Genomic DNA, 24,937 nt, shown 5'->3' with positions numbered 1-24,937 from the left:
CCACTGAGACCAAACTGGTCTGAAAGACTCACCAGAAAGCTAGCCGAGCCCCAAGTGAAGGAGACAAGAGATTCATTCCATCTCTGTGTTGGTCGGAGGCTGAAGAAAGCAGAGGCAGAGGCTGAAGGACAGAACCTTTGGATTTGGAGACATCCGGAGGGCTCTAAGCTAAACCGGCTGTGTTTTGAGAAGAACAAGAACTCCAACATTTGAACTCATAATAGGAATATGTTTGAAAATTGGAAGTAAATGGGTAAATGAGGCAATCTGGTCTGAACCCTCTGATACCAAGAGGAGAAAAGTAGGACAAGATATGTGAACGGTCCTACCTGCTTTTTTCATAGACAAATGTTGACTTATGTATTTCCAAATAAGCTCTTTGTTAACATTAACTTAAAGATTCTTAGGAGTATTAAATAAGAAAGGCAACTTGCCAGTAGAGGTCCTACCAAAAAATAGTGAGACTTTTTATCCCATATACAAATTTGAATTCTTGGATTTGAAGGGAACTATTTCTGATAAGATTTTTTTTTTAATTAAAGCTTTTTATTTTCAAAATATATACATGGATAATTTTCAACATTCATCCTTACAGAATCTTGTGTTCTGATTTTTCCCTCCCTTCCCCTATTCCCTCCCCTAGATGGCAAGTGATCCAATATATGTTAAACGTACAATTCTTCTATACATATTTCCACAAATAACATTCTGCACAAGAAAAATCAGATCAAAAAGGGAAAAAATTGAGAAAGAAAACAAAATCCAAGCAAACAACAAAAAGAGTGAAAATTCTATGTTGTGGTCCACATTCAGTTTCTACTGTCCTTTCTCTGGGTGCAGATGGCTTTCTTCATCACAAGACCATTGGAACTGGCCTGAATTCAATTAATAAGATTTTGTATATGGAATTCAATTTCACATAATGACACCAGTGCTTAATTGTTTGCAGTCTGCTAGAGATGAATCATGGCATTCCATGAATTCATTATGCAATATTGATGACAAAGATTAACATGGACTCAGATGTCATATCCTGTGGTTTTATGTATCCAGGTTCCAAATTGATGCCCTAAATATGTACTTAAATTTGGATTAAAACTATTCATAATAAGACTCCAAAACTCTCTCCACTGACTCTCTTCCATTAGACCAGCTGCAATTGATCCTGGGCCTTTCTATCATAGTGAAGAAAATAATTTATTTAAATAAGAAAGTATTATGATATGAAGAAAGCATCAAATGGAGAGATGGTAGAATAGCAAGAAAAAGTACAGTAAACCCCTCTGCAAAATCCTCCAAACAGATCTAGAAAGTGCATCAAGACCAAATTTTGATAAGGAAATTTATCATAGGGAGTCACTTTTTCCATCTGAGTCAGTATAGGGAGATAGGCAGAGAGGTCTATGAATGTTAGAGATGGAGTCTGGCAGGAATACACACTACTTGGAGTAGTCCAGTGCCCAAGAACTCTTCACCAAGGCAAGAAAATGTCCCAGGTCTATATTGGGACATGACCATGTGTAGGTTTTGGGAACAGATGCCGAGTAGTATCTTTGTCACATACTACCTCTTCCAAATCACAGATCCAAAAAAACAGACAAAAAAGAGCCAACACATATTTCAAGAAGTCTTTTTAAAAAAAATTACTTGTGCCTCTTAGAATCAGAAGGCAAAGTGGAAAAAGGAAGTAAACTCCAATTACCACCTGAAAGAAACTTCAAAACAAAAACTTTTAGAAACATAGCCAAAACCCAGGCTTCTAGGTAAAAGAAAAAATACTGCAAGCATTTGGGAAGGAAGAATTCAAGTATCAAGGAGTCACAGTCAGGATCACATATTATTTAGCAGCCACCACTCCAAAGAAGTAGAGAGCTTAGAATATATTATAGAAAGCAAAGGATATAGATTTTCATTTAAGAATAATTTATTCAGAAAAACTGAATATTATCTTGTAGGGGAAACAATGGACTTTTTCTGAAATAGGAACTTCTATTCTATTCTATTCTATTGGGACTTCTAAGTTTTCCTGGGTCAGCTAGGTGTGCCATAGTACACAGAGTGCTGACACTGAAATCAGAAATTCAAATTTATGACTTCAAATTTAGCCTCAGACACTTACTAGCTATATGACTCTGGGCAAGTCACTTCACCCTGTTTGCCTCAGTTCCTCATCTGTCAAATGAACTGGAGAAGCATATGACAAACCTTTTTCTTTGCCAAGAAAATCCAAAATGGGGACACAAAGTCATATATGATTGCAACTAGTGAACAACGAGCACTCCCAATGAAAAGACAAGAGCTGAGTGGAAATGTTGAAATTCAAACACAGAAGTTAAAAGAACTATAAAAATATAAGCATGAAGTTTGAGACAACTCTGAGATACCATTACACACCTCTCAGATTGGCAAAGATGACAGGAAAAGATAATGATAAATATTGGAGGGAATATGAGAAAACTGAGACACTAATGCATTGTTGGTAGTTATGAAATGATCCAACCATTCTGGAGAGCAATTTGGAACTATGTCCAAAGAGCTACTAAACTGTGCATTCCCTTTAATCCAACAGTATCTCTAATGGGCCTGTATCTCAAAGAGATCATAAAAACGGGAAAAGGATCCACATGTGCAAAAATGATTGTGGCAGCCCTTTTTGAAGTGTCAAGAAATTGGAAATTGAGTGGATTCCCCTCTGTTGGAGAATGGCTGAATAAGTGATGGTATATGAATGTTATAGAATATTATTGCGCTATAAGAAACAATCAGCAGGATGATTTCAGAGAGGCTTGGAGAGACTTACGTAAACCGATGCTAAGTAAAGTGAGCAGGACCAAAAGAATATTGTAAACAGCAACAACAAGATTGTGTAATGATCCAACTTTAGTAAAGTTGCTGGAAACAAAATAAATCCATATAAATCATCAGCATTTTTATATATTACCCACAAACTCTAGCAGTAAGAGAAACTAAGAGAAATTCCATTTAAAATAGCTGTAGATAATATAAAATATTAGGGAGTCTACCTGCCAAGGCAAAATCAAGAACTATATGAACACAACTACAAAACACTTTCCACAAAAATATCTTGGAAAAGTATCAAGGGTTCATGGGTAGGCTGAGCTAATATAATAAAAATGGTAATACTACCTAAATTAATCAACTTATTTAGTACCATATCAATCAAACTCCCAAGAAATTACTTCACAGAGCTAGAAAAAATAAATTCATCTGGGAAGAACAAAAGATCAAGAATTTCTTTATTTCTTGTAATTTTTAAAATATTTTTTTAAAATAACTTTTTATTGACAGAACCCATGCCAGGGTAATTTTTAACAACATTATCCCTTGCACTCACTTCTGTTCCAACTTTTCCCCTCCCTCCCTCAGATGGCAAGCAGTCCTATACATGTTAAATATGCCACAGTATATCCTAGATACAGAAGGTATAAATAACTCCGGAAGAAAAACAAAAATGCAAATGGTTTACATTCATTTCCCAGTGTTCTCTCTTTGGGTGTAGCTGCTTCTGTCCATCCTTGATCAATTGAAACTGAGTTAGATCTTCTCTTTGTCAAAGAAATCTACTTCCATCAGAATACATCCTCATACAATATTGTTGTTGAGGTATATAATGATCTCCTGGTTCTGCTCATTTCACTCAGCATCAGTACATGTAAGTCTCTCCAAGCTTCTCTATATTCATCCTGCTGGTCATTACAGAACAATAATATTTCATAACATTCATATACCACAATTTATTCAGCTATTCTCCAATTGATGGGCATCCATTCATTTTCCAGTTTCTAGCCACTACAAACAGGGCTGCCACAAACATTTTGGCACATACAGGTCCCTTTCTCTCCTTTAGTATCTCTTTGGGATATAAGCCCAGTAGAAACACTGCTGGATCAAAGGCTATGCACAGTTTGATAACTTTTTGGGCATAATTCCAGATTGCTCTCCAGAATGGTTGGATTCGTTCACAGTTCCACCAATAATGCATCAATGTCCCAGTTTTCCCACATTCCCTCCAACATTCATCATTTTTTCCTGTCATCTTAGCCAATCTGACAGGTGGGTAGTGGTATCTCAGAGTTGTCTTAATTTGCATTTCTCTGATCAATAGTGATTTGGAACATTGTTTCATATGAGTAGAAATAGTTTCAGTTTCATCATCTGAAAATTGTCTGTTCATATCCTTTGACCACATCAATTGGAGAATGGTTTGATTTCTTATAAATTAGAGTCAATTCTCGATATATTTTGGAAATGAGGCCTTTATCAGAACCTTTAACTGTGAAGATGTTTTTCCAGTTTGTTGCTTCCTTTCTAATCTTGTTTGTATTAGTTTTGTTTGTACAAAGGCTTTTTAATTTGATATAATCAAAATTTTCTATTTTGTGATCAGTAATGGTCTCTAGTTCACCTTTGGTCACAAATTCCTTCTTCCTCCACAAGTCTGAGAGATAGACTATCCTATGTTCCTCTAATTTATTTATAATCTCGTTCTTTATGCCTGGGTCATGGACCCATTTTGTCTTATCTTGGTATACGGTGTTAAGTGTGTGTCCATGCAAAAGGTCAAGAATTTCAAGAGAATTAATGAAACAAAATGCAAATAAAGGTGGCCTAGCCACCAGAACTAAAACTATATTATAAAGCAACAGTCATCAAAACCATTTGGTACTGGCTAAGAAATAGAATAGTAGAACTGTGTAATAGGTTAGGGAATCACAGGACAAAACAGTCAATGACTATAGCAATCTAGTATTTGACAAACCTAAAGGCCCCAGCTTTTAGGATAAGAACTCATTATTTGACAAAAACTGCTGGGAAAATTGGAAACTAGTATGGCAAAAACTAGGCATTGACCGATACCTAACATCCTATACCAAGATAAGATCAAAATGGGTTCATAATTTAGACTTAAAGAGTGATATTATAAGCAAATTAGAAGAGCAAAGTATAGTTTACCTCTCAGATCTGTGGAAAAGGGAGGAATTTGTGGCCAAAGAACTTGAGTACATTATTGAATACAAAATGGATAATTTTGATTATATTAAGTTAAAAAGTTATTATACAAACAAAACAATTACAAACAAGATTAGAAGGGAAGCAATAAGCTGGGAATAAAATTTACATTCTGGGGTTCTGATAAAGGCTTCATTTCTAAAATATATAGAGAACTCTATATATTCTAAAATATATGGAGAAATTTATAAGAATTCAAGCCATTTCTCCAGTTGATACATGGTCAAAGGATATGAACAGGCAATTTTCAGATGAAGAAATTAAAACCATTTCTAGTTATATGAAAAAGTTGTCTAAATCAGTATTGATCAGATAAACGTGAATTGAGACAACTCTGACGTACCAGATTGGCTAAAATGACAGGAAAAGATGATGATTATTGGAGGGGATGTGAGAAAACTGTAACACTGATACATTGTATGTAGAGTTGTGAAGTTTACAGTTGGAAACTGTATGGAAATATGAGTTGTGAAGTGATTCAACCATTCTGTTTTCTTTCTTTCTTTCTTCTTTTTTTTTTTTTTTTTTTTTTTTGCTGAGGCAATTGGAGTTAAGTGACTTGCCCAGGATCACACAGCCAGGGAGTGTTAAGTGTCTGATGTCAGATTTGAACTCAGGTCCTCCTGACTTCAGGGCTGGTACTCTATCCACTGCGCCAACTAGCTACCTCTATTCAACCATTCTGGAGAGCAATCTGGAACTATGCCTAAGGACTATCAAACCCTTTGATCCAGCAGTGTTTCTACTGGGTTTATATCCCAAAGAGATATTATAGAAGGGAAAGGGACCTGTATGTGCCAAAATGTTTGTAGTGGCCAGAAGCTGGAATATGAAAGGATGCCCATCAATTGGAGAATGGCTGAGTAAGTTGTGGTATATGAATGTTATGGAATATTGTTGTTCTGTAAGAAATGACCAGCAGGATGATCTCAGAAAGGCCTGGAGAGATTTACATGAACTGATGCTGAGTGAAATGAGCAGAACTAGGAGATTATACACAGCAACAAGACTATACGATGATCAGTTGTGATGGACATGACTCTCTTCAACAGTGAGGTGATTTAGGCCAGTTCCAATGCTCTTGTGATGAAAAGAGCCATCTGCACTCAGAGAGGACTGTGGGAACTGAGTGTGGAATACAACAGAGCATTTTCATTCTTTTTGTTGTTTGCTTGTATTCTTTCTCATTTTTCCCTTTTTGACATGATTTTTCTTGTGCAGCATGATAAATATAGAAATATATATAGAAGAATCGCACATGTTTAACATATATTGGATCACTTGCCGACTGGGGAAGAGGGGAAAGGGAGGGGAAAAAATTAGAACATAGGGATATGGGATTGTAGGGATGAATGTCAAAAATTATCCATGTATATATTTTGAAAATAGAAAAGCTATAATTAATTTTAAAAAAAGATCATATTATGACCAACTGTGATAGATTTGCCTCTTTTTAACAATGAGGTGATTCAAAGCAATTCCAATAGATTCGTGATGAAGAGAGCCTTCTGCATCTAGAGGAAGTACTATGGGGACTGAATGTGAAATCACAACATAGTATTTCACTTTTTTTGATATTGTTTACTTACTGTTTTTTCCTCTTATTTTTTTCATTTTTGATTTGATTTTTCTTGATAAAAGTCAAAATCTTTTTAGAAGAATTGCATATGATTAATTTATATTGGATTATTTGCTGTCTACTGGAGGGAAGGAAGTGGGGAGAGAGAGAGAAAAATATGGAACACAATGTTTAGCAAAGATGAATTTTAGAAACTATCTTTGTATGTATTTTGAAAAATAAAAAGCTATTATTAAAAAAAATTAAAAGAACAAAAAATGTAAGCATGAACAAAAAATAATAACTGCTTGCATTGTAATGAAGAAAGGAAGTAAAGAAGGAGGGAAGGAAAGAAGGAAATAAGCATTTATTAAATGCTCACTAGAGCAATACACTGTAGTAAGTATTTTGCAAATATCCCTTTTGATCCTCAGAACAACCATGGCTAGTAGATTGGATCATTATTCTCACTTTACAATTGAAAATACTGAGGCAGATGGCAATTAAGTGTTTTGCCTAGGATCAAACAGCTAATGAGTATCTGAGGCCAAAATGAAATAAAGTCTTTCTGAGTTCAAGCTCAGAGCTTTCTTTACAAAGGTATATATATATAATTTTATATATGTACATATGTTTGTATAGTTTTATTTTAGATATAATCAATCTAGAAATTTGTTTTGCTTCATTCTATGTGTTGATAACAAGATTTTACTTTTCTTGCATTTTCAAGTTGGACAATAAGGAGTGGGACAGGATCGGGGAGAGAGCAGATTTTGGTTACTGAAAAAAAGTTAATTTTTAAAAAATTTAACTGCTGCATTTTAATGCTTCATTTAAACCTCCAACTCTTGAGCTGCTGATTCCTAGCACTTAATAATAGTACCTCAAGTTCCAATGAAGTTTGATTTCAATGCTGTGCTGGAGGCACTGTCAGTCTTTGAGGCAGGGGTAATGATAGTAGGACTTCTCAGGCTTGATTACTAAAGGAACTCAATCTTGATTCCCTTGTAAGTCAGATGAGAAGTTCTGTCACAGCAGCACACAGCATTCTACTTGAAGGGTGATGTCTCAGGTGCTTGGTGACTACATTAGGGCCTTGGGTCTGCATTAGCAAATATGAGAAAAGATTTCATTGGCTACCATAGCAAAGGGCCGTCAAGTCTGTCACTGGCAGGAATATCAGAATATCATAATAATATCAATAATAATATTCTCAGAGGAGGAGATGTAGGTCAGATGGTATCCTTTCTGTAGTGAAGGTCAAATAGTAATATATTTGACATGATGACTTCCATCTACTTCTTTTTTTAAGGAACTCATTTGAATTCAGGTCTTTCTGACTTCAAAGCTGGTGCTCTAACCACTGTAAGACCTAGCTGCCCTGTATCATCTTCTTTTTTAAAAAAAATTCATTCCCTCCCACTTCCTTCTCTCTTTTTCCTCTTCCCTATTCCCTACCCCATCCTGCTCCAGCCACTTCCATTTTCTCAGTTTAACCGTGGCATTTCTAACTCCTGCATTTTCTCACATTAATTTGTGTCAGCCCTGTAACATATGGGAAAAAAGACTGTGCTAGAATCATTCACTGAAAGCAGCTTCTAGAAATATGAGTTCAGAATTCTGGGAACAGTCTCTATTCAGTTTGCAGTCATTTTAAGAAATATCCCTTTGATCAATCAACATAAAATTTTAAAACACCTACCAAGTACTACTCCACCTCCCTTTCCTAAGTCCCTTCCCCTCCCCTTGTTGGACCCTATGTCATTGCCTGCCTTATCTACTTCTGATCCTGGCTGTGAGCAGAGAGGGATGAAAGGGTGGCCTCCCATATTTCCCTGTAATTCCCTGCACATTTCTTGGTCAGTACTGTCTGGGTTTTTGTCATGTTGTTTCTAACTTCCTAGCATACCCTATTCTCAACTTTCTATTTATCCTGTATATAGATATTTATTTGTATATTGTCTCTCCATTAGATTACAAGTTCCTTAAAGTCAGGGGCTGTCTTTCGCCTCTTTTTGTATCCCCATTGTTTAACACAGTGCCAGACACAAAGCAGGCACTTAATAAAAGCTTATTGATTGATTAGGAGACTTTGGCCTAATATTCTCTGGATGCACATTTCTTTCTTCCATAATGCTATTTCCCTTACCTCCACTTCCTAGCTCCACTCTCCTATGGCTCCTTCACACTCCAGATCCTTTCTTTCCCTAAAATCTCCAAGCTTCTCTCCTCCTCAAAGGATGCTTCCTTTCTCATTGAGCTCTCCCTCTGGTTCCTGCAGCCCATCCCTCGGCTACCTCTCACTGTTATTTCTCTCCCTGAAGGCTCCCTCCCTGTCTCCTGTGCTTTGGGTTCTATCTCTAGGCCCTCCCTCAGGTCCCCTGGACTTCCCCATCTCTCTGCCTGCCTCCCCTTTCCCACCTTTCCTCATGACCACAGGATCGGATGATCAGAGGCTCAGATGACGACACCATGTTAGGTTACCCATCTGTTAGGTTACAGATCTTCTTTCCTGCAGGTCTGAGTGGGGTTGATAGCTGGAGTCCATGGCTACTGTGTCCTGCCCCCATCTAGCTCCCCTTAGGAAAAGCACCTGCCCAGTGCTTACCTCCTAACACCTAGAGGCTCACCTTGAATCATGGCTCTGAGCCTCTGGCCCTTGCTGTTCCTGCTGCTGCTACTGCTGCTGCTGCTCCTTCCCCATGCAGGTGAGGGAGGGGCTAGAGGATAAGGTAGGGAGTGGATGGGGAAAGTCTGCTGGGGAGGGACTACTGCTGGAACTTAATACGTGTTTGTGGAATTGAATTGAAGGGTTGAAGGTGAAAGGGGAGAGGGACAGATAGATCCAGGCTAAGGAATCAACGGGAGAACATGAAGGATCAGGAGTTGCCAGCCCTGACCGAGGGCCAGTGATAGAATATACCTTCCCCACCTTTCCCACTCCTTACCTTTCTGAGCAGAGAGAATAGGGACCTCAGGAGCCAGACCCAGGTGTGGGCTTTAGTCATTTCTTGACTTCTTCCTCCACAGTGATCCTGGCCCCTGTGGAGTCCCAGGACCCCGACTCTGTAATTTCTCTTCTGGGGTCATTTTTAGGGGCCCTGGATATGGTCCCACCAAGCTTCTTCAGTCGTTCAGAGTTCTCTGCCTTCCTAGAAAACATTTCTTCTACCCTGGAAGACTTAGAGGCTAGAGATATGGGGGGAGAGGAACCCCCAACCCTAAGACCCCCTGCACTCCGGCTTCATGATTTCCTGGTGACTCTGAGGGGCAGCCGGGATTGGGAACCCTTGATCAAGCTACTAGGGGATACCCTGGCACTGCTAGGTCATGAGCAGACGCCTCGGGACTTTCTGGGGCACCAGGCAGGCACCCTAAGTGGGCTGGCAGAGGTGCTGCTCAATGTTCTGCTTCCCGAGGAGTCCACAGTGCCTCCCCGGCCCCCCTGTACCCGAGACGGACCCCCCGACTGCGATCTGGCCGCTGACTGGTTACCTTCACTTCTACTGTTGCTGGAGGGCACCCGTTGGCAGGCATTGCTGCAGATGATTCCTGTGGCTGACGCCAACGTGACAGACCCTGGCTGGGGGGAGCCGCCTCCCCGCCTTTTGCAGGGCCTCCTGGGCCTAATCCCCCCCCCTGAGGAGCCAGGCGCCGAAGGACCCCTCTGGGTGGGCCTCCTTCGTACAGTGGGGGCTCCCCTCTACGCTGCCTTCCAGGGAGGGCTGCTGCGGGTCACTCACTCCCTGAAGGAGGAGGTTTTTGCCACGCTGGGGCAACCGGAACTCGATGCCCGCGGGCAGTGCATGGGAGGTAAGGGGTGCCTGTGGTAAGCGGCTGGCAGCAGAGGGAAGGGGGGGCTGGGCTGCGGCGCTATCAGCTCCCTTTCTTTCTCCGTCCTAGGTAACCTGAGACAGCTGCTCCTGTGGTGAGTAACCAAAGACCAGGGCTCAGAGCCACTGAGCCAGGCTGCCTGGTCGAGGGGTGCGAGCTGAGGGAGGCAGGCCTGGAGGGCATTACTGTAGATGGCCATGGGCAAAAGAGGGTAGGGCTAAGCTGATTTCCCCTCCCCCGTCTCCCATTGCTAGGCCCTTTGCTTCCCATGAACCCTTCCCCGGGCAGTCTTTGAGCTCTCAGGTCCTAGGCAGGAAGGGCCGTGCCTTAGTTTCTTTCAGACAGTGGTGGGATTTTTGGTGGAAGTCCTGTGTCCGTCCCCACCAGCCCACCTCCTATGGACCCATCTCGGTAATACCTAGATTCCCAGAGGACTTAGGCAGGGCCCCGTAGCTCCACCGCCCCAAGGCAGGGTCAGAGAAGCCCTGAGAGTAAAAGACCGACCCCTCCTTTCTCACGCCCTCCCTCTGCCCCCAGGGGCGTGCTGCACAACGTGTCCTGGGATGCCCAGGCTCTGGGGTTCCTGTCTGGGACGCCGCCCCCACCCCCTGCCCTCCTGCACTGCCTGAGCACCGGGGTGCCCCTGCCCAGGGCCTCCCCGCGCGCAGCCCGAGGCCACCCCCGAGCGCCCCGAGCCTTCTCCATGGACACAATCTGCTACAACGACTCGGACTCCGACTTGCCCTTCAGCATCTCCAATTTCTCCATCCACCTGTACTGCCAGGACTCCAAGCCCTCCACGCCCCGGCCCCCCTCCAGCATGGCGGTGACCTGCGAGACGGCGGCCTGGTACGTGACCTCCCTGGAGGTGAGCGCCCAGTTTTGGTTGCAGGCCTGCCACGATCAGTATCCGGAACAGTTCCTGGATGTCATCTGCAGTAATTTCTCCCTGAGCTCCCTGCCCAGGCCCAACCGAGGCCTGGTGAGGCGGCTCTGCGCCAGCCTCCTCCCCCCGCCCACCAATTGCCCAGAAGGCCTGCCCCCCATTCCCCTCACGCCAGAGCTCTTCTGGGGTTGTTTCCTGGAGAATCAGACGCTGTGGGGGGAGCGGATGTGTGTGGAGGAGGGCCTAGAGGCAGTCCCCCCGCAGAACCAGGCATGGGTGCAGCACGTGTGCCAGGGCCCGACCCCCGACGCGGGGGCCTTCCCCCCCTGCCGCGTGGGGCCCTGTGGGGAGCGCTGCCCCAACGGGGGCAGTTTCCTGGAGATGGTCTGTGTCAATGATACTCTCTATGACTCCCTTGTGCCCTTCTGGCCCTGGCTGGAGGGACAGTGCAGAATTAGCCGTGGGGGTAACGACACCTGCTTCCTGGAGGGGCTGCTGGGCCCCCTGCTGCCCCCATTGCCTCCTCTGGGGCCCTCCCCCCTCTGCCTGACTCCAGGTCCCTTCCTGCTGGGCATGCTGTCCCAGCTGCCCCGGTGTCAGGCTGCAGTGCCCGCCCTCTCCTACCCTTCCCGCTTGCACTATTTTCTCCGTCTCCTGGCCTTCCTCCTGGGCCCGGGGGCTGGGGGGATAGAGGCCCAGAGACTGCTGGGCCAGGCTCTGCTACTCTCCAGTCTCCCTGACAACTGCTCCTTCTGGGACTCCTTCAACCCTTGGGGCCGGAGCAGCATGCTGCGCTCAGTGGGTGACTACCTGAAGCAGGAGCAGGGGCTGAGCCCGCCCGGTCCCGGGCCCCCTGACGATGCCGTCCAGGACCCCGGCAAGAGGGAGCTGCTGGCTTGCTACAGTGTGAGTGCCCTGGCTTGTCAGAGGAGCTGGGGACTCGTTGGAGGCCCCAAAGAGATTTCTTCTTGCCACTAACACTCTATCCCCCTTATACGGCTCTTCTTTCATAAGCAGGGTGGAGAGATGGGTTTGCTCTTTGGGGCTGACGGAGGAGGTAATTGGAGGCTAAAAGGTCTGTGGAGCTAGGGTAGTGTTTGAAGTGAAAATATCATCTAAAAGTTTAATGGTTTCTGATTTTTCAGTGAGGAAAACCTGGACACATACCTCTGACATATCCTGGCTGTGTGACTGAGCAAAGCATTTAAGCATTCTAGGGAATTCTCACCTTCTCACACACACAACATTCACTTTCGGTGTTGTAGTTATTCTCTAAGACTATAATTTACAGAGAAGGTACACACTTCCATTGGCAAGGGGAATTTCCTCACTAGGAAGTTCCTTATTTCAGCAAAATCATAGATTCATTTATCTTCCTAAATGGCTTCTGGAAGTCCAAGTATTATGAAATGTTATCTTAAGTGCCATTTTTTAATGAAACCTTCCTTATTGTCACCAGACTCAACAAACCTGATCTATAACTTTCATAGCACTTTATTTATGTTTTTCTTCTCTACTTATCTTGTCGTAAAGTATTGTGTCATAACTATAGCTATGTATATATATATATATATATATATATATTTAATCTCTCTTACTAGACTGTTTAGGATAGGAATAATATCTTATTTATCATATGACTTACAAAGCCTAGTGCCTTGTTTTTCACGTTCTGGATATTTAACAAATCATTAAATCAGTGAATGAATAAATCCAACCTCAAGATAGAATGGGTAGAATTAGCCAAGTTTGTTCTAGGCCCAACTCTGCCAATAACTATTTTTCTGATCTGGAGCATACCATTTTATTTACCCTAGTTTTCTTCTCTAGAAAATGAAGGCATCATCCTGGGTGCTCTCAAAGAGTCACTTCATTAAAAACATTTGTGATTTATGTCATTGAACCCCAGGTGGCAGCAAGCAGAGGTGCTCTGGTTGGCAGAAATCAATTAAATTACAAATATTTATTGAGTGTCAACTTCATTTAGCCAATTATGCTCATTGATCAAGGGAATTCAGAAATAAACAGGGGTTCCTACCCAAAAGGAATTTACCTTATAATTCAGAATAATTGAGGAGACAACCCACACTTACAATTATAAATAGCAACATGAAGTAGTACATTAAGGCCAATTCCAAAGGGATGGAACACCTGGGGAATCTATGGGCTGCCTGGTGGGGAAGATTGCTTCTCCTTGACATGTTCTTTTCCCTAATGGCAGCCTTTACTGTGGGAACTGCTGCAGAGGGAGAAGAGTGCTTGGGTCTTACAGATCCTTGTTCAGGTAATGGTCCAGGGAGAAGCAGAGCAGGGATGGGAGACTGTGGGTTTCCTAAGTCGGCAGGCCCTCAGTCCCAGTCGAGGCGCTGGGCCTTTGCTCACTGCAGTGTTACCATCCATTTTCCTTCCCTTGCTCCCTTCTCCCTCTGCCCTCCCCCAGGAGTACCTGCGCATGCCCCCAGAGAATCTCCAGCAGCTGGTGTTGTCAGCGGAGAGTGAGGCAGCCCAGGGGTTCTTGGCCCTCCTCCATCACTCATGGGCCCAGTTGAAGGTGGGAAGCTAAGGGGGTCTCTGATCCAGAATGAGACACAACAGGGAATGGAAGCAAGGGATGCTTTGGGTCAGGGATCCATGCACAGGGAGATTCGTGGATGGTTTGGGAGAACCTTAACCAGTGGGAAGAGGAAATAAAAATAAAGGGGGTGTTACTGAGTAAAGCACAGTGAAACTGAGGTCACTGATCATTATTGTGCTTCTGTTAGGTGCCCCCATCAGAGGAGCGGGCCCTGGGCCGACTGACCGCTCTCTTGCTCCAGCGATTCCCCCGACTCACGCCTCAGCTCTTTATTGATCTGTCACCACTCATTCCCTTCCTGGCTGTCAATGATCTGCTTCGATTCCCACCCTCCCTGTTGGCCAATGAGAGCGTGTGAGATACTTGCTTTTGCTATGAACTGTCCCCTTCCCTGGCCCTTCCTCTTCCCCACCACTACCCTTGGCCTGGACCTAATCCTATCTCATTATGGCCCACTTCAAATTCATCCTTCTACCCTTGCTTCTCACCATGGTCTTACCCACTTCCCTATTTGCTTCCTACCAGTTCTGGGGTCTCAGCCTATCTTTCATTCATAGGATCACAGATTTAGAGCTGGAAAAGACCTCAGAGGCCATTGACTCCCACCCCCTCATTTTACAAACCGAGAGAGGTAGTATTTTGCCCATGGTCACACAGCGAATAGTAAAAAACAAAATTTTGACACAGGTCTTCTGTCTCCTAACCCAGCATACTTATCACCATACCACACTGCCAAGGTGGCAAGATAAACCCTGAATGGCCTTAGTCAGTTGAATACTGATGTCAATCCAGGGGGTGTGGAACAGGGCTAGGGGGTGATACTCATCTCCCTCCTCAAGGCTGGCTGCCATCCGTGATCGTAGTCCAGCCATGAAACCGGAGCAAAAGGAAGCCCTGGCCCAGCTGCTGGTGGCACCTGAGCTGTTTGGGGAAGTGCCTGCCTGGTCTCAGGAGCTGCTGTGGGCTGCTTTACCCTTACTGCCCCACCTCCCCTTGGAACACTTCCTGCAACTCAGTCCCCACCAGGTACTGACTGTTCTTCCTATGAATGGGAAAAGGCTTCTTCTCTTGACCTTGATCAAGACTTTGGCTGGTTTCCGTCTCTTCCCTGCCCCTGTTGAATGAGATGGGAATTAGTGATCGGTATTATTTGGGTTTTTGTTCTCTCTTTCCTTTCTCCCTCACTCCTGAAGACTAATGATCTTTAGGTTAAAAGAGGGCTTTCTGACAATACGTTGGGAGAAAACTGGGCCCAATTGTTACTACTAGAATAATTTCCAACAGGATCCACTTGACCAAACAACAGCTCAAACCTCTTCATTTTAGATCCAGGCTCTGGAGGACAGTTGGCCAGCAGCAGGGCTAGGACCAGGACAGGCCCGGCATGTACTACGCAGTTTGGTTAATCAGAGTGTCCCAGATGGTGAAGAACAGGTGCGAAGGTGAGTGGCTGTGGAATTAAGGGTAAGGTCCCTGTAAGCAGAGCTAGAAATGGACAGTACCAACTAGAATTTCAAATTTTGAAGAGTAACCTGGTGAAAGACAATAAAAGATATACAAATAATAAGAACCTTCAATCCTATAATTCAACTGTTAGGAATATTTCCTGAAAGTATCAACCAAAAACAAATAGGAAAAATTGTTCAAAGATTTTCGGAACAGAATTACATGAAAAATTTTAAAACCACACACACACGTACACACACAACTGAAAATAAAATTACAACAATAGTTTGATAAAATGTGGTACATATTATGATAAACTATCATAATCTATGAAGATTGACAAGTATAAGGAAATTTTAAAATCTAGAAAGAACTTTATGAAATAATGAAAAATAAAAAAACTGAAATCATAAGACGAAAAATGAATGAGAATGAATGGAGAAAGAATCTTAGGGGGATTTAAATAAGAGTACGAAAAGATGTTATGATACTTTAGATGCTAAAATTGATTTAAACGTAAATAATATTAACAAATTTAGTTGTTTGTGCTGATGCTTAATGTTATGTTTCTAAAAAGATTTAATTTCCAGAAAAGGAAAAACAGAGGAACAAGAAAGGGCTAAAATGAAACTATAGGAATCTGGGGAGGAAAAAAGGAGAACATAGTGCTCTCGAGTAATATACATCTCAAGTGATATCCTTACAAAGTTAGGTTTGGTACCACAGAATACCTGCATGTTCTGTTTCAGTGTCTATAATGCCAACAGAGAGTCTGCTTCTATAAGTATCTATAAGATTCTTCTCTTCATGGCTATGTTTGGACCCACACAGAAACTGGCTCTCTGATTTTTTCAGACTAGGGTCCCTTGCATGCTTCCTAAGTACTGAGGAACTTCAGAGTCTTGTACCCTTGAGTGACCCCATGGGATCAGTAGAGCAAGGACTGCTAGAATGTGTGGCCAATGGAACCCTTAGCCCTGAAGGACGGGTGAGCCCCTCAATAGAAAAACTCTAGCTCCAGGGCTCCCTTAGCCTCATGTACTACCCCCTGCTACTCTACTACCCTTGCTAGCCCTATCTCCCTTTGATCTCAAATATTTCCAGCACCATTTCATCCCATTTTGGCCTTCCTCTTTCTCCATCTCCTTAACTTTTCCACATTTTGGTCCCAGGTCAGGTCCTAAAAGCCCCAAATAATTGAAGGTGAAATTAAGAGGCTGGTATCCAAGTACCTGTCTCCCATTTTCTGCTTACAATCCTCATGTTTTGCAGGTGGCACATGAGCTGCTGCGGGTGCTTCGTTCAACTGGGGGGGCAGATTTGAGTCCCCAGGAGTTGCAGGCTTGGGGTCCCCTCTTCTCTCAGCTCGGACTCAGTTTCCTGGAGGAGCTATCAGAGCTCCAACTCAGAACCATTCTCCCTGCCTTGCAAAGAACTGACCTCACACTTGGCCAGGTAAGAACATCCCTGATTTCCTAAGAAGCCTTCTTTGTTCCAGAGAAATCTTCCCTAGTTGGCACCTTGCCTTAGCTTATAAGTCATTCTGGCAGAGATAATGAGCACTGAATAGGATAATAGGACCAGGAAGTTTTAGGAGAGAGATTTTTAATCTTTTTGTGTGACGTGGTCCAATCTGGTAAAACTCTATAGACGTCTCAAAATAATATTTTAAATATATACAGGATTGCTAAGGAACCTTATACTGAAATATAATTATTAAAATAGTAAAAAAAAAAAACTCAAGTTCACATACATCATGTTAAGAGTTTTTCCTTTAGGGACTGGTGCTTCATTCCTTTTCTTTTTCCTCACTTCAGGCTACCCTTCTGCTTGAACGCCTCCTCCCACAAGAAGATGTAAGTGACAGCTCCAAATGTCTCCCTCTTCATTGACCCTCTTCCCCACCTAGCCTTCAGCTTCTCCTCTTCCTCAGTCTCATGCACTGGTTTCTCCTCAGCTGACAGTGGAAGAACTCTGTGCTCTCAGTCCTCTGCTGCCTGGGCTTAGCCCACACACCCTCAGAGTCATTCCCACAGAGGTCCTAGCTGCAGCTTGTCCCTGCTTGTCACCCACACTGCCTAGGCTTTCATCAGCTCAGAAAGCAGCATTGTTGCAGGCTTTTCGGGTATGTACATGTATGGAAGGAGGAAGTGGGGATAAATAATCCCAGTGACTGGGAGGGTAGCAGATCATCTGGCTCCATCCTTCTTGGGAATATGGCACCCCAAAATGATGCAGATACAAAAACAGTGTCAGCAATTTTCATTCAGATGAAAGATGGAGTTCAAGGACCAATGGGTGCAGATCCAACTGTGTGTCCTGCTGACCAGGTATGTTTGAAGTTTGCTTATTCCACTCCAGCTCCCCAGATCTCAGGGCAGTTTAATTTATGTGGTACTGCCTTGGGAGACTTTGCCTATTCCAGTGGTCCCTAAGAAGTCAGACCTGTTCTACTCCCTGCCCTAACCTGCAACAGATCTTATTCATCCCTTGGGAGGGGTTCCAGAATCCTGGAGCTGGTCCAGGTGTATCTCATGAGTTGCTTCATGTGTCTGAGCACCTGGTTGTGTTGGAACCTAAGGATTCCCAAAGTCTATATTGTGAGCTACAGAATGGAGTGGAAGGCTCAACAATGAGAAATCCTGAAAGGCTACGGAAATATTCCTATTTCCACTCCCATCCAAATGGACCATACTGTGGCTCTACTTCCTCTTCCCTTTCCCCCCAATTCCTATGGTTCCTTTTTCTTTCCTAAAGACTAAATATTACCCCTCTCAATTCTGCCCCAACCCCACCAGCCAGGCTCTCTTATCTGGCCAGAGTGCTTACTTCCCTTGCTGCCCTTAAAGCTGCTACAATTGGACACCCCAGTTCTTCTGGCCAATTTCAGGCCCTATCGGGAGCTGCCCTGGTCTGAACAGCAGGTAACAGTTTCTGCTAGACATTTTCCTCTCTCACCTCAACACCCACTCTAACGTGATACCTATAATACCTCCCCTACTGGCTCTCCCCACCCACTTCTTTGTTTCTTCTTTTGCCTTTCTCTGGAGAGAAAATACTGGGAAGACATAGAAATTTTGGGAAGGTGGGAGCTAGTGATCTGGCTCTTAAGGAGGTGGGTGAATTAAACTCTGAGTAACTTGAATTTGGCCAGGGTCCTGGCAGCAGCCACTTTTGCTTCATTCCCTTTGCAGGCCCAGTTTCTCTGGAAGAAGATGTCAATGACCACCAACCTGACACTAAGAAACTTGCAGTGAGTGTCTTATGTCAGAAGCAGGAAGTTTCTTTTCTGTTCCCTCTGCCCTCACAGAGGCAGCCTTCCTCCTTTTACTCTCCTGTGTAATAAATGATATTTCTACCCTGGCCCCTGCAATGCTGAAGAGACATTTGTGTAGGCTTGAGGATCTCATGTCTGGTCTAGGGCTCAAGCCACTATCATTTAAGACTGATAGATGAACCCTCTCTACAAACATATATACATACGTTTCTGTTGTCGAGTTGTTTTAATCACGTCCAGCTCTTCATGACCCTATTTAGGGTTCTCTTGGCAAAGATCCTGGATATACAATTTACACACACACACACACAATTTTGACAGCATTCTAGGTTCAAGCTTGGGGGAGTGGGCTGGTGACAGGTTGTCAGGCTTAATTGCTCCTCTCAAGTTTTTTTTTCTTCAGGTCTCTGGGCACTCTAGCAGGAGGCATGACCTGTGAGTGGCTGCAGCAGTTTAGCTGGAGGACAGATTTCCTTAAAGTAGTGGTCTTGCTCTACCAGCTTCCTGGTGGGGTTCGAGGGAGCTTGGTGAGAGAATTTACTACCTATATTATTGGAAAAACAGTGATACCAGAGACTGAGGGGAAGAGGGAGCAGATATCCAATTTGGGCTCCTGAAAACATTCCCTTACCCACTCCCACAGAGGGCCTGTATCTGGGAGGAACTCCAGAGGAGAATGGAAATGTCTGAGCTGGAGCTAGGAGGCCTTGGACCAGATCTGAATGGTCTAGAGCAGGAGCTACTCTTCCAATTACCGTAGGTACTGGGATCCAATGTCATGGGTTAAAAGTCATAGTTCAAATTTCCAGAAAGCCTAGTGTGAGGAAGATGGGAGTTTTGTCCTTAGAAGATGCTGCCAAAAGCAGTCATTTCCTGCTTTGTATCATTCATAGTGTCTAATGAGCACTGGGTTGGTTGGATTGAATTGGATTGGGTCACTCAGATTATTTCTGGATCAGTAGATAATTCTGCTTAAAATTACTATTTCTATTTGGTTGGCAACCCCAAAGTGCATCCCAGAACTTAAAGGAGTAAGAATACATTGACATTATATTCATTTCCATGCTTCACTTCTACTGTAATATATATGTGAACTGTGCTATTGGAAATTTTGGAGAAGTGAGTGATGATTTCAGGACTTTTTTTTTTTTTTTTTTAGGAATGAAACAGTGGTAAAAAGTAAATTCTAATGTCATATTCCTGAACTTTTCTTCAGTTTCTCCAGAGACTTCATTCTCACTATTATAACTATACTGTCTGACCCAATTACAAAGTTGTCATTTTTGCTTCTCTTTGAAGATATTATTTCCCATATCAGAGAAATAGGACTACTTCCAGTGTCATTTTCATGCAAAGTATAAAGATTTTATGATATTACTTTCTGTCTGAGAGACTGTGCCCTTCCTCCCCTCACCCCAATTTCTTAGTAGATGAGAAAATAACAAAAGGCCTGGTTCCTAGTTTTGCTTTTCCCCTTGTGCTTGTGACTTCTTTGAGCTCCAGATATGTAATTTGTAAAATGGGGGTATTGATTTCTGCTTTTCTTACTTCAGTATATTGTTGTGAAGATCAAATTAGATAATGGACCTTGAAAATTTCCAAATGTTATAAACATGATAGATTCCATCATTGTCTTCTTAATTGGTACATTCTATTATGTCACAATCTTTTGGGGCCAACATCAAGTAAACTGCACTAGAGGGATGTCTCTATACCATTTCTTTTTTGGAGGACCTGAAAGCATCCTACTTCCATTCTCTTCTCACTCCAAGTATAATCTTGGAGAAAAAAGTCAAGGATATTTAATTTCATCTCCTGTTCGGGAATAGGGATAAGAGATTCTGCTGGTATCACATTGTGGTTGTGGCCCATCTGATGTCACTGCCTATTCAGGGACATTTTGCTCTGTCTTAGTACGATGGGGTTATCTAGTATCACTTTCTAAAACCTTAATTTACCAGGGTGCCCCTGTTATTTAACTCTTATAGAATCCAGCTGATTGACAGACTATCCAATGATTCTATTCTCTTGGTACTGGAGCTTGTACGAGGTGATCCTGAACAATTCCTAGTACTGCCCCCACTCCGACGAGAAGCCCTGGCAGAGAGGGCACTACGCAGCCTGGTAAGGGCCTTCCTCTCCTAGATTTTAAAAGCTGTTGTCCCCTGAACTATCTGGGTTTATTTTAACCTTCAGATCCCCTTAGACATTAGACTCCAGGGCCTCCCAAGGACTGTTTCCTAGACATCCACTAATTCTGAATCTTACTTGTCCCCAGGTTCTATTCCTCTACAATCTTCCTTTTGTCCTTAGACCTAGAAGGATCTTAGGAAACATCTCCCAGTCTCTCAGACCTAGTCTTTATTAGCTGGGCTTATTATTCAAAGGTCTTGAGGGTCAGAGGAGAATGGAGAATCACAGACTCACAGGGTTGGGGAAGTCGGAGGTTTTGGAACACCCGTCAGTAATTATGATGCTATGAGACATAGGTCAAAGTGCCCCTGGCCTACTACTTCCCTCAGGCTCCACAGGACATCCCACTATCAGGGGAGGTGCTGGAAGCTTTGGGCCCCCTGGTTGGATCCCTGGGGACAGAGAGCGTAGGCCGAATCCTCCCACAGACTCTGCTGGCCCACCTCAGTCGGCTGCAGAACTTCTGCCTGGGAGAACCATTTGCCACAGAGTTGGGATGCTTGCTGTTGCATGAGTCTGCATTTGGGTATGAACCTTTAGAAGTTCAGAATTCCATCTCCTTGCTCGGAATTCTTGAACCCTAACTTACCCCCAACTTCTAAGTACTTCCTTGTAATACTGTTTCTTAATTCCTAATCTTCTCTAGTTCTCCTTCCCTCAGGTTCCTGGTTTTTTTTTCCCTTGAGCCAAATCCCCTTGTCTGCCCTTTTCTTAGTCAAACTTGTTCTAGTGCCTCACTCCAGATTACTGGCACTGACCTTGTCACAAATCCCCCAGGCGGCCAGAACTCTGGAGGCGAGATGAAGTGGAGCAGGCTGGACGTCTGGTGTTGACCTTATCCTCTCAGGCCATTCTCCTCCTGCCCAGGGTAAGGTGGGGAAGGGGAACAGGTGGGGAGGGTGTGGAATCCCATCCACTAACAAGTAGGGGCTAACATCAGTGGGGCTTGAAGGATCATAGAGGAAGAAAAGAAAAAAGAGAGAGGCATTAGGCATATGGGAGGATGGTCCTAGAGGGGGCAAAGGCTTTGGAGATTAGAACTGAGTCATCTGGTTTTGGCTGCTTCCATGTCTTCCAACTCTGTGACCAGGAAGCCTTGGGGCCTGAGACCCTGGAACGACTCCTAGAGAGACAGCAGAGCTGGGAGCAGAGTCGGGCTGGCCAACTGTGTGGGGTTCCAGAGCTAGGACTCAGAAAAGCAGCCCTGGTGACTGGAGTTGTCCAGGCAGAAGATGAGGATGAACCAGGTGAGAGCCCCTTGACTTGTTAGGTTTCCAATGTGGTACAATAAAAAGGATGCATGGAGGGGGTGGAGACAAATTCTAATTCTAACCATTAACTTGCTTTGTGACTTTATGACTTCATTTTGGGGGAATTTAAGCTTTACTTATAAATAGATTTCCAGTTCTTACCATCCTGTGATTGCATAATTCTTTATAACCTTTCTGCTGCTCCCTGGATTTTCTTAGCTCAACTTTCCACCACAGCTTCCCTCTCCTCAGTGCCTTGTGCCTCACCCTTCCCTTTTCCCAATGCCTCTTCCCTATGCCTTACTTCCTCATTGTCTCTAATTCAGATATGGCAACCATTCAAATGGCAGACTGTGATATCCCTCTCCAATCATAAAAAATTATAGGAGTTATTGCTTTCAGAGGAGCTCATTGGACCAGGTTTTTAGTTGTACATTGCCTCTCTCTGGCCCTCTTTTATTCCTCAGATCCTGTGCCCACCTGTGCAGATATTCGAGGGACATTCCCAGCAGCTTGGTCAGCCGCACAGATTGCAGAAATGACACTGTCTGACTTTGAAGACTGCATGGGATTGTTTGCAAAAGACCCTGGTCTTGGGTCTGAAGAATTACAAGCAGCAATGGGCAAGGCTAAAGAGGTTGAGCAGAGGGTTGGGAATATATAGAAAAGCCAAAGGGAATGATCAATATTGGAATATTAATATGAATATAAAGAATTTGAGAATGAAAAGGGAAAGGGGGATAGAAACAGGAAAAAAGGGGCCAGACAGACCTGTTCTTGAGCAGGTAGACAAAATTAATAGAGTTGCTGTGTTACCCTACAGGAACCCTAAGTCTTAAACTCCCTTCCTCTTAGTTGTGGGGTCCCCCTCAAGAACTTCAACCTGAGCAGATCCTCCAGCTGGGTCGGCTGTTAATAGGGCTAGGAGAACGTGAATTCCGGGAATTGATTGTGGTTGACTGGGCAGTGCTGGGAGCCTTGGGACAGTTGGAAGGCTGGAGCAAAAATCAGGTGACTATTTTAGAAGGACTCACGGGTCTCAGACCTGTAGGTGTGTCTAAACTCTTAGATCTTTTCTTTGGGACTTCTATTTTCCAACCACCCTTCTCTTTTCACTTCCCCCATGGTTTCCATAACTCTATGATTATGTGTTCTCTGTCTAATAGGGTATCCTTTGACTACTCCTTATATTGCTATTAATTTTTTATGTGTCCCCAGATCTTGACCCTGGAGACTTAGTCTTCCATATGTCTCTACCATTTATAGCTTTTTGGAGAGTCAAAGAGTTAAAAGGGCACCTAGCTATCTTCTTACAACGGGACAAATTTTTTAGGATCCATTCATTGACTCTATGACTATGACACCTTCCCCTTTATTATTTCCCTGTACCCTCCAGCTCCAAGTCATTGTCTCCAGCTTTTTGCGTCAGAGTGGGCGGCATGTGAGGAATCTGGATTTTATTCACCTAACTGCTCTTGGCCATGCAATCTGTGGCCTTCGGCCAGATGAAATACAGCACATCAACAATCGGGAGTTCAGGTCCTTTGTGGTGTGAACAGTGAGGGGAAAGGAGGGTTCATTGGTAAAGATCATTAAAAAGGAGTCTTAGGAAAATGTGAGCAAAAAGAGAAACTCTAGTGCAGTTGCTAGATCTTGCTCACCAAAGGACCTCTTCTCTGCTCTATAACCATGCCCCTGGTTTCAATTGTCCACAGCAAGGCCGTTCTCTTCCTGGGCTCCCTGCCCCTTCAGTGCTCTGAGGAACAGTTAGAGGCCCTGGCTCACCTGCTTGTGTTGCCTGGAGGCTTTGGACTAGTCAGTAACTGGGGGCCCGAGATCTTTACTGAGGTTGGCTCAGTAGCAGGTAGGAAGACAGGATGAGCTGGAGATAGGGGAGGGCAGAAGCAATGGGCACAGGCTCTCTGATGAGTGGGGGGGGAGGAATAACTTTTTATGGGAATGAGGGCATTCTCAAGATGAAGAAAGGAGGGAGGCGTCTAGGTGATTGATTTGGGGGGAGTCTGTAAATAGAGTCTCAATGGGTCTGTCTGTAGCAGAACCTAAGAGCCTTCTTCCTGTTGACTCTCCAGCCGGGCTCCCAGACTTGGTGCTCTCAGCACTGCTTCGGGGACAGATCCGGGGCCTCACTCCGCTCGCCATTGCTATCATGCCAGCACCCAAGTTTGCTGTGAGTACCAACGGTGGGATTGGGGCCTGGAGAGAGCTGGGAGTGGGGGTCAATGATGTGCATTCACTGAACACCCCCAGGTGGTATTCAACCCTGCGCAGCTCTCCGGCTTCACCAGCGCTCAGGCTCTGGCTATCACAGCTGAGCAAATGGCCTGGCTGAGCTCCGAGCAGCATCAAGCAGTCATCTGGGCTCAGCAAGAGGGAAAGGAGAGCCTGCAACAGCTGGGTGAGTGACCACTTTCACGGTTTGCTCTCCCCATCACCGTAACCTGGTCTCGACTCCCAGGATCTGACTCCTCCCGAGATATGGTTCTATGTCCCTCCTGCATCACCTGGAGTGATGGGGTTCATACACAGAGGAGCCAGATTCCAAGTAGATCCCTTAGAAGTACAAATCAATCCTTTTTTCCCCCTGTCTCTCTGCAGGGCGTAACACAGCTTGGGACTTCCAGGAACAGACAGCTTCTTTCTGGATCCCAACACTGGCTATCTTTGTACTTGACTGCTTACCCTGAAGCTAAGGGTCTGGGTAGCCAAGAAGGGAGACTGATGGAAGAAGGGCCTGTGGTCACATATAGTAAAGTATAAATGGAAGTGTACCTGGTTGTTATTTGTATTTGTCACTTTTAATATATTACAGCCTATAAAAGAAAATGTTTCTATTTCCCATCTACTGGAGGTTTAGTACGGCCTCATC

The 24,937-nt window shown here is 43.9% G+C and overlaps 1 protein-coding gene across 1 annotated transcript; it reads left to right on the top strand.

The window, feature by feature from the left end:
• Positions 1 to 4,394: 4,394 nt before the first annotated feature.
• Positions 4,395 to 24,902, top strand: STRC (stereocilin). Its single transcript, XM_051977209.1, has 29 exons — positions 4,395 to 9,297; positions 9,620 to 10,402; positions 10,493 to 10,517; positions 10,961 to 12,215; positions 13,531 to 13,593; positions 13,750 to 13,860; positions 14,072 to 14,238; positions 14,724 to 14,910; positions 15,211 to 15,326; positions 16,186 to 16,318; positions 16,603 to 16,785; positions 17,148 to 17,186; positions 17,288 to 17,455; positions 17,601 to 17,660; positions 18,129 to 18,254; positions 18,525 to 18,583; positions 19,011 to 19,134; positions 19,251 to 19,363; positions 20,596 to 20,731; positions 21,130 to 21,326; positions 21,578 to 21,668; positions 21,891 to 22,047; positions 22,518 to 22,687; positions 22,906 to 23,061; positions 23,447 to 23,589; positions 23,766 to 23,914; positions 24,141 to 24,238; positions 24,319 to 24,466; positions 24,667 to 24,902. The coding sequence occupies exons 1-29, from the start codon at positions 9,228 to 9,230 to the stop codon at positions 24,753 to 24,755; spliced, it is 5,316 nt and encodes a 1,771-aa protein (XP_051833169.1). The 5' UTR covers positions 4,395 to 9,227; the 3' UTR covers positions 24,756 to 24,902.
• Positions 24,903 to 24,937: the final 35 nt, after the last annotated feature.

The sequence above is a fragment of the Antechinus flavipes genome, chromosome 2 (assembly GCF_016432865.1).
Source record: "Antechinus flavipes isolate AdamAnt ecotype Samford, QLD, Australia chromosome 2, AdamAnt_v2, whole genome shotgun sequence".
In the NCBI taxonomy this organism is placed as follows: domain Eukaryota; kingdom Metazoa; phylum Chordata; class Mammalia; order Dasyuromorphia; family Dasyuridae; genus Antechinus; species Antechinus flavipes.
This window is presented reverse-complemented; position numbering and strand designations above follow the sequence as displayed.

What these genes read in the sequence shown, in the direction of transcription:
- STRC (XM_051977209.1), top strand. Translation starts at nt 9,228, where the DNA reads ATGGCTCTGAGCCTCTGGCCCTTGCTGTTCCTGCTGCTGCTACTGCTG. An exon ending in GCTGCTCCTTCCCCATGCAG is followed by an intron (nt 9,298 to 9,619) that starts GTGAGGGAGGGG and finishes CTTCCTCCACAG; the next exon opens with TGATCCTGGCCCCTGTGGAG. An exon ending in CAATGGGCAAGGCTAAAGAG is followed by an intron (nt 22,688 to 22,905) that starts GTTGAGCAGAGG and finishes CCTTCCTCTTAG; the next exon opens with TTGTGGGGTCCCCCTCAAGA.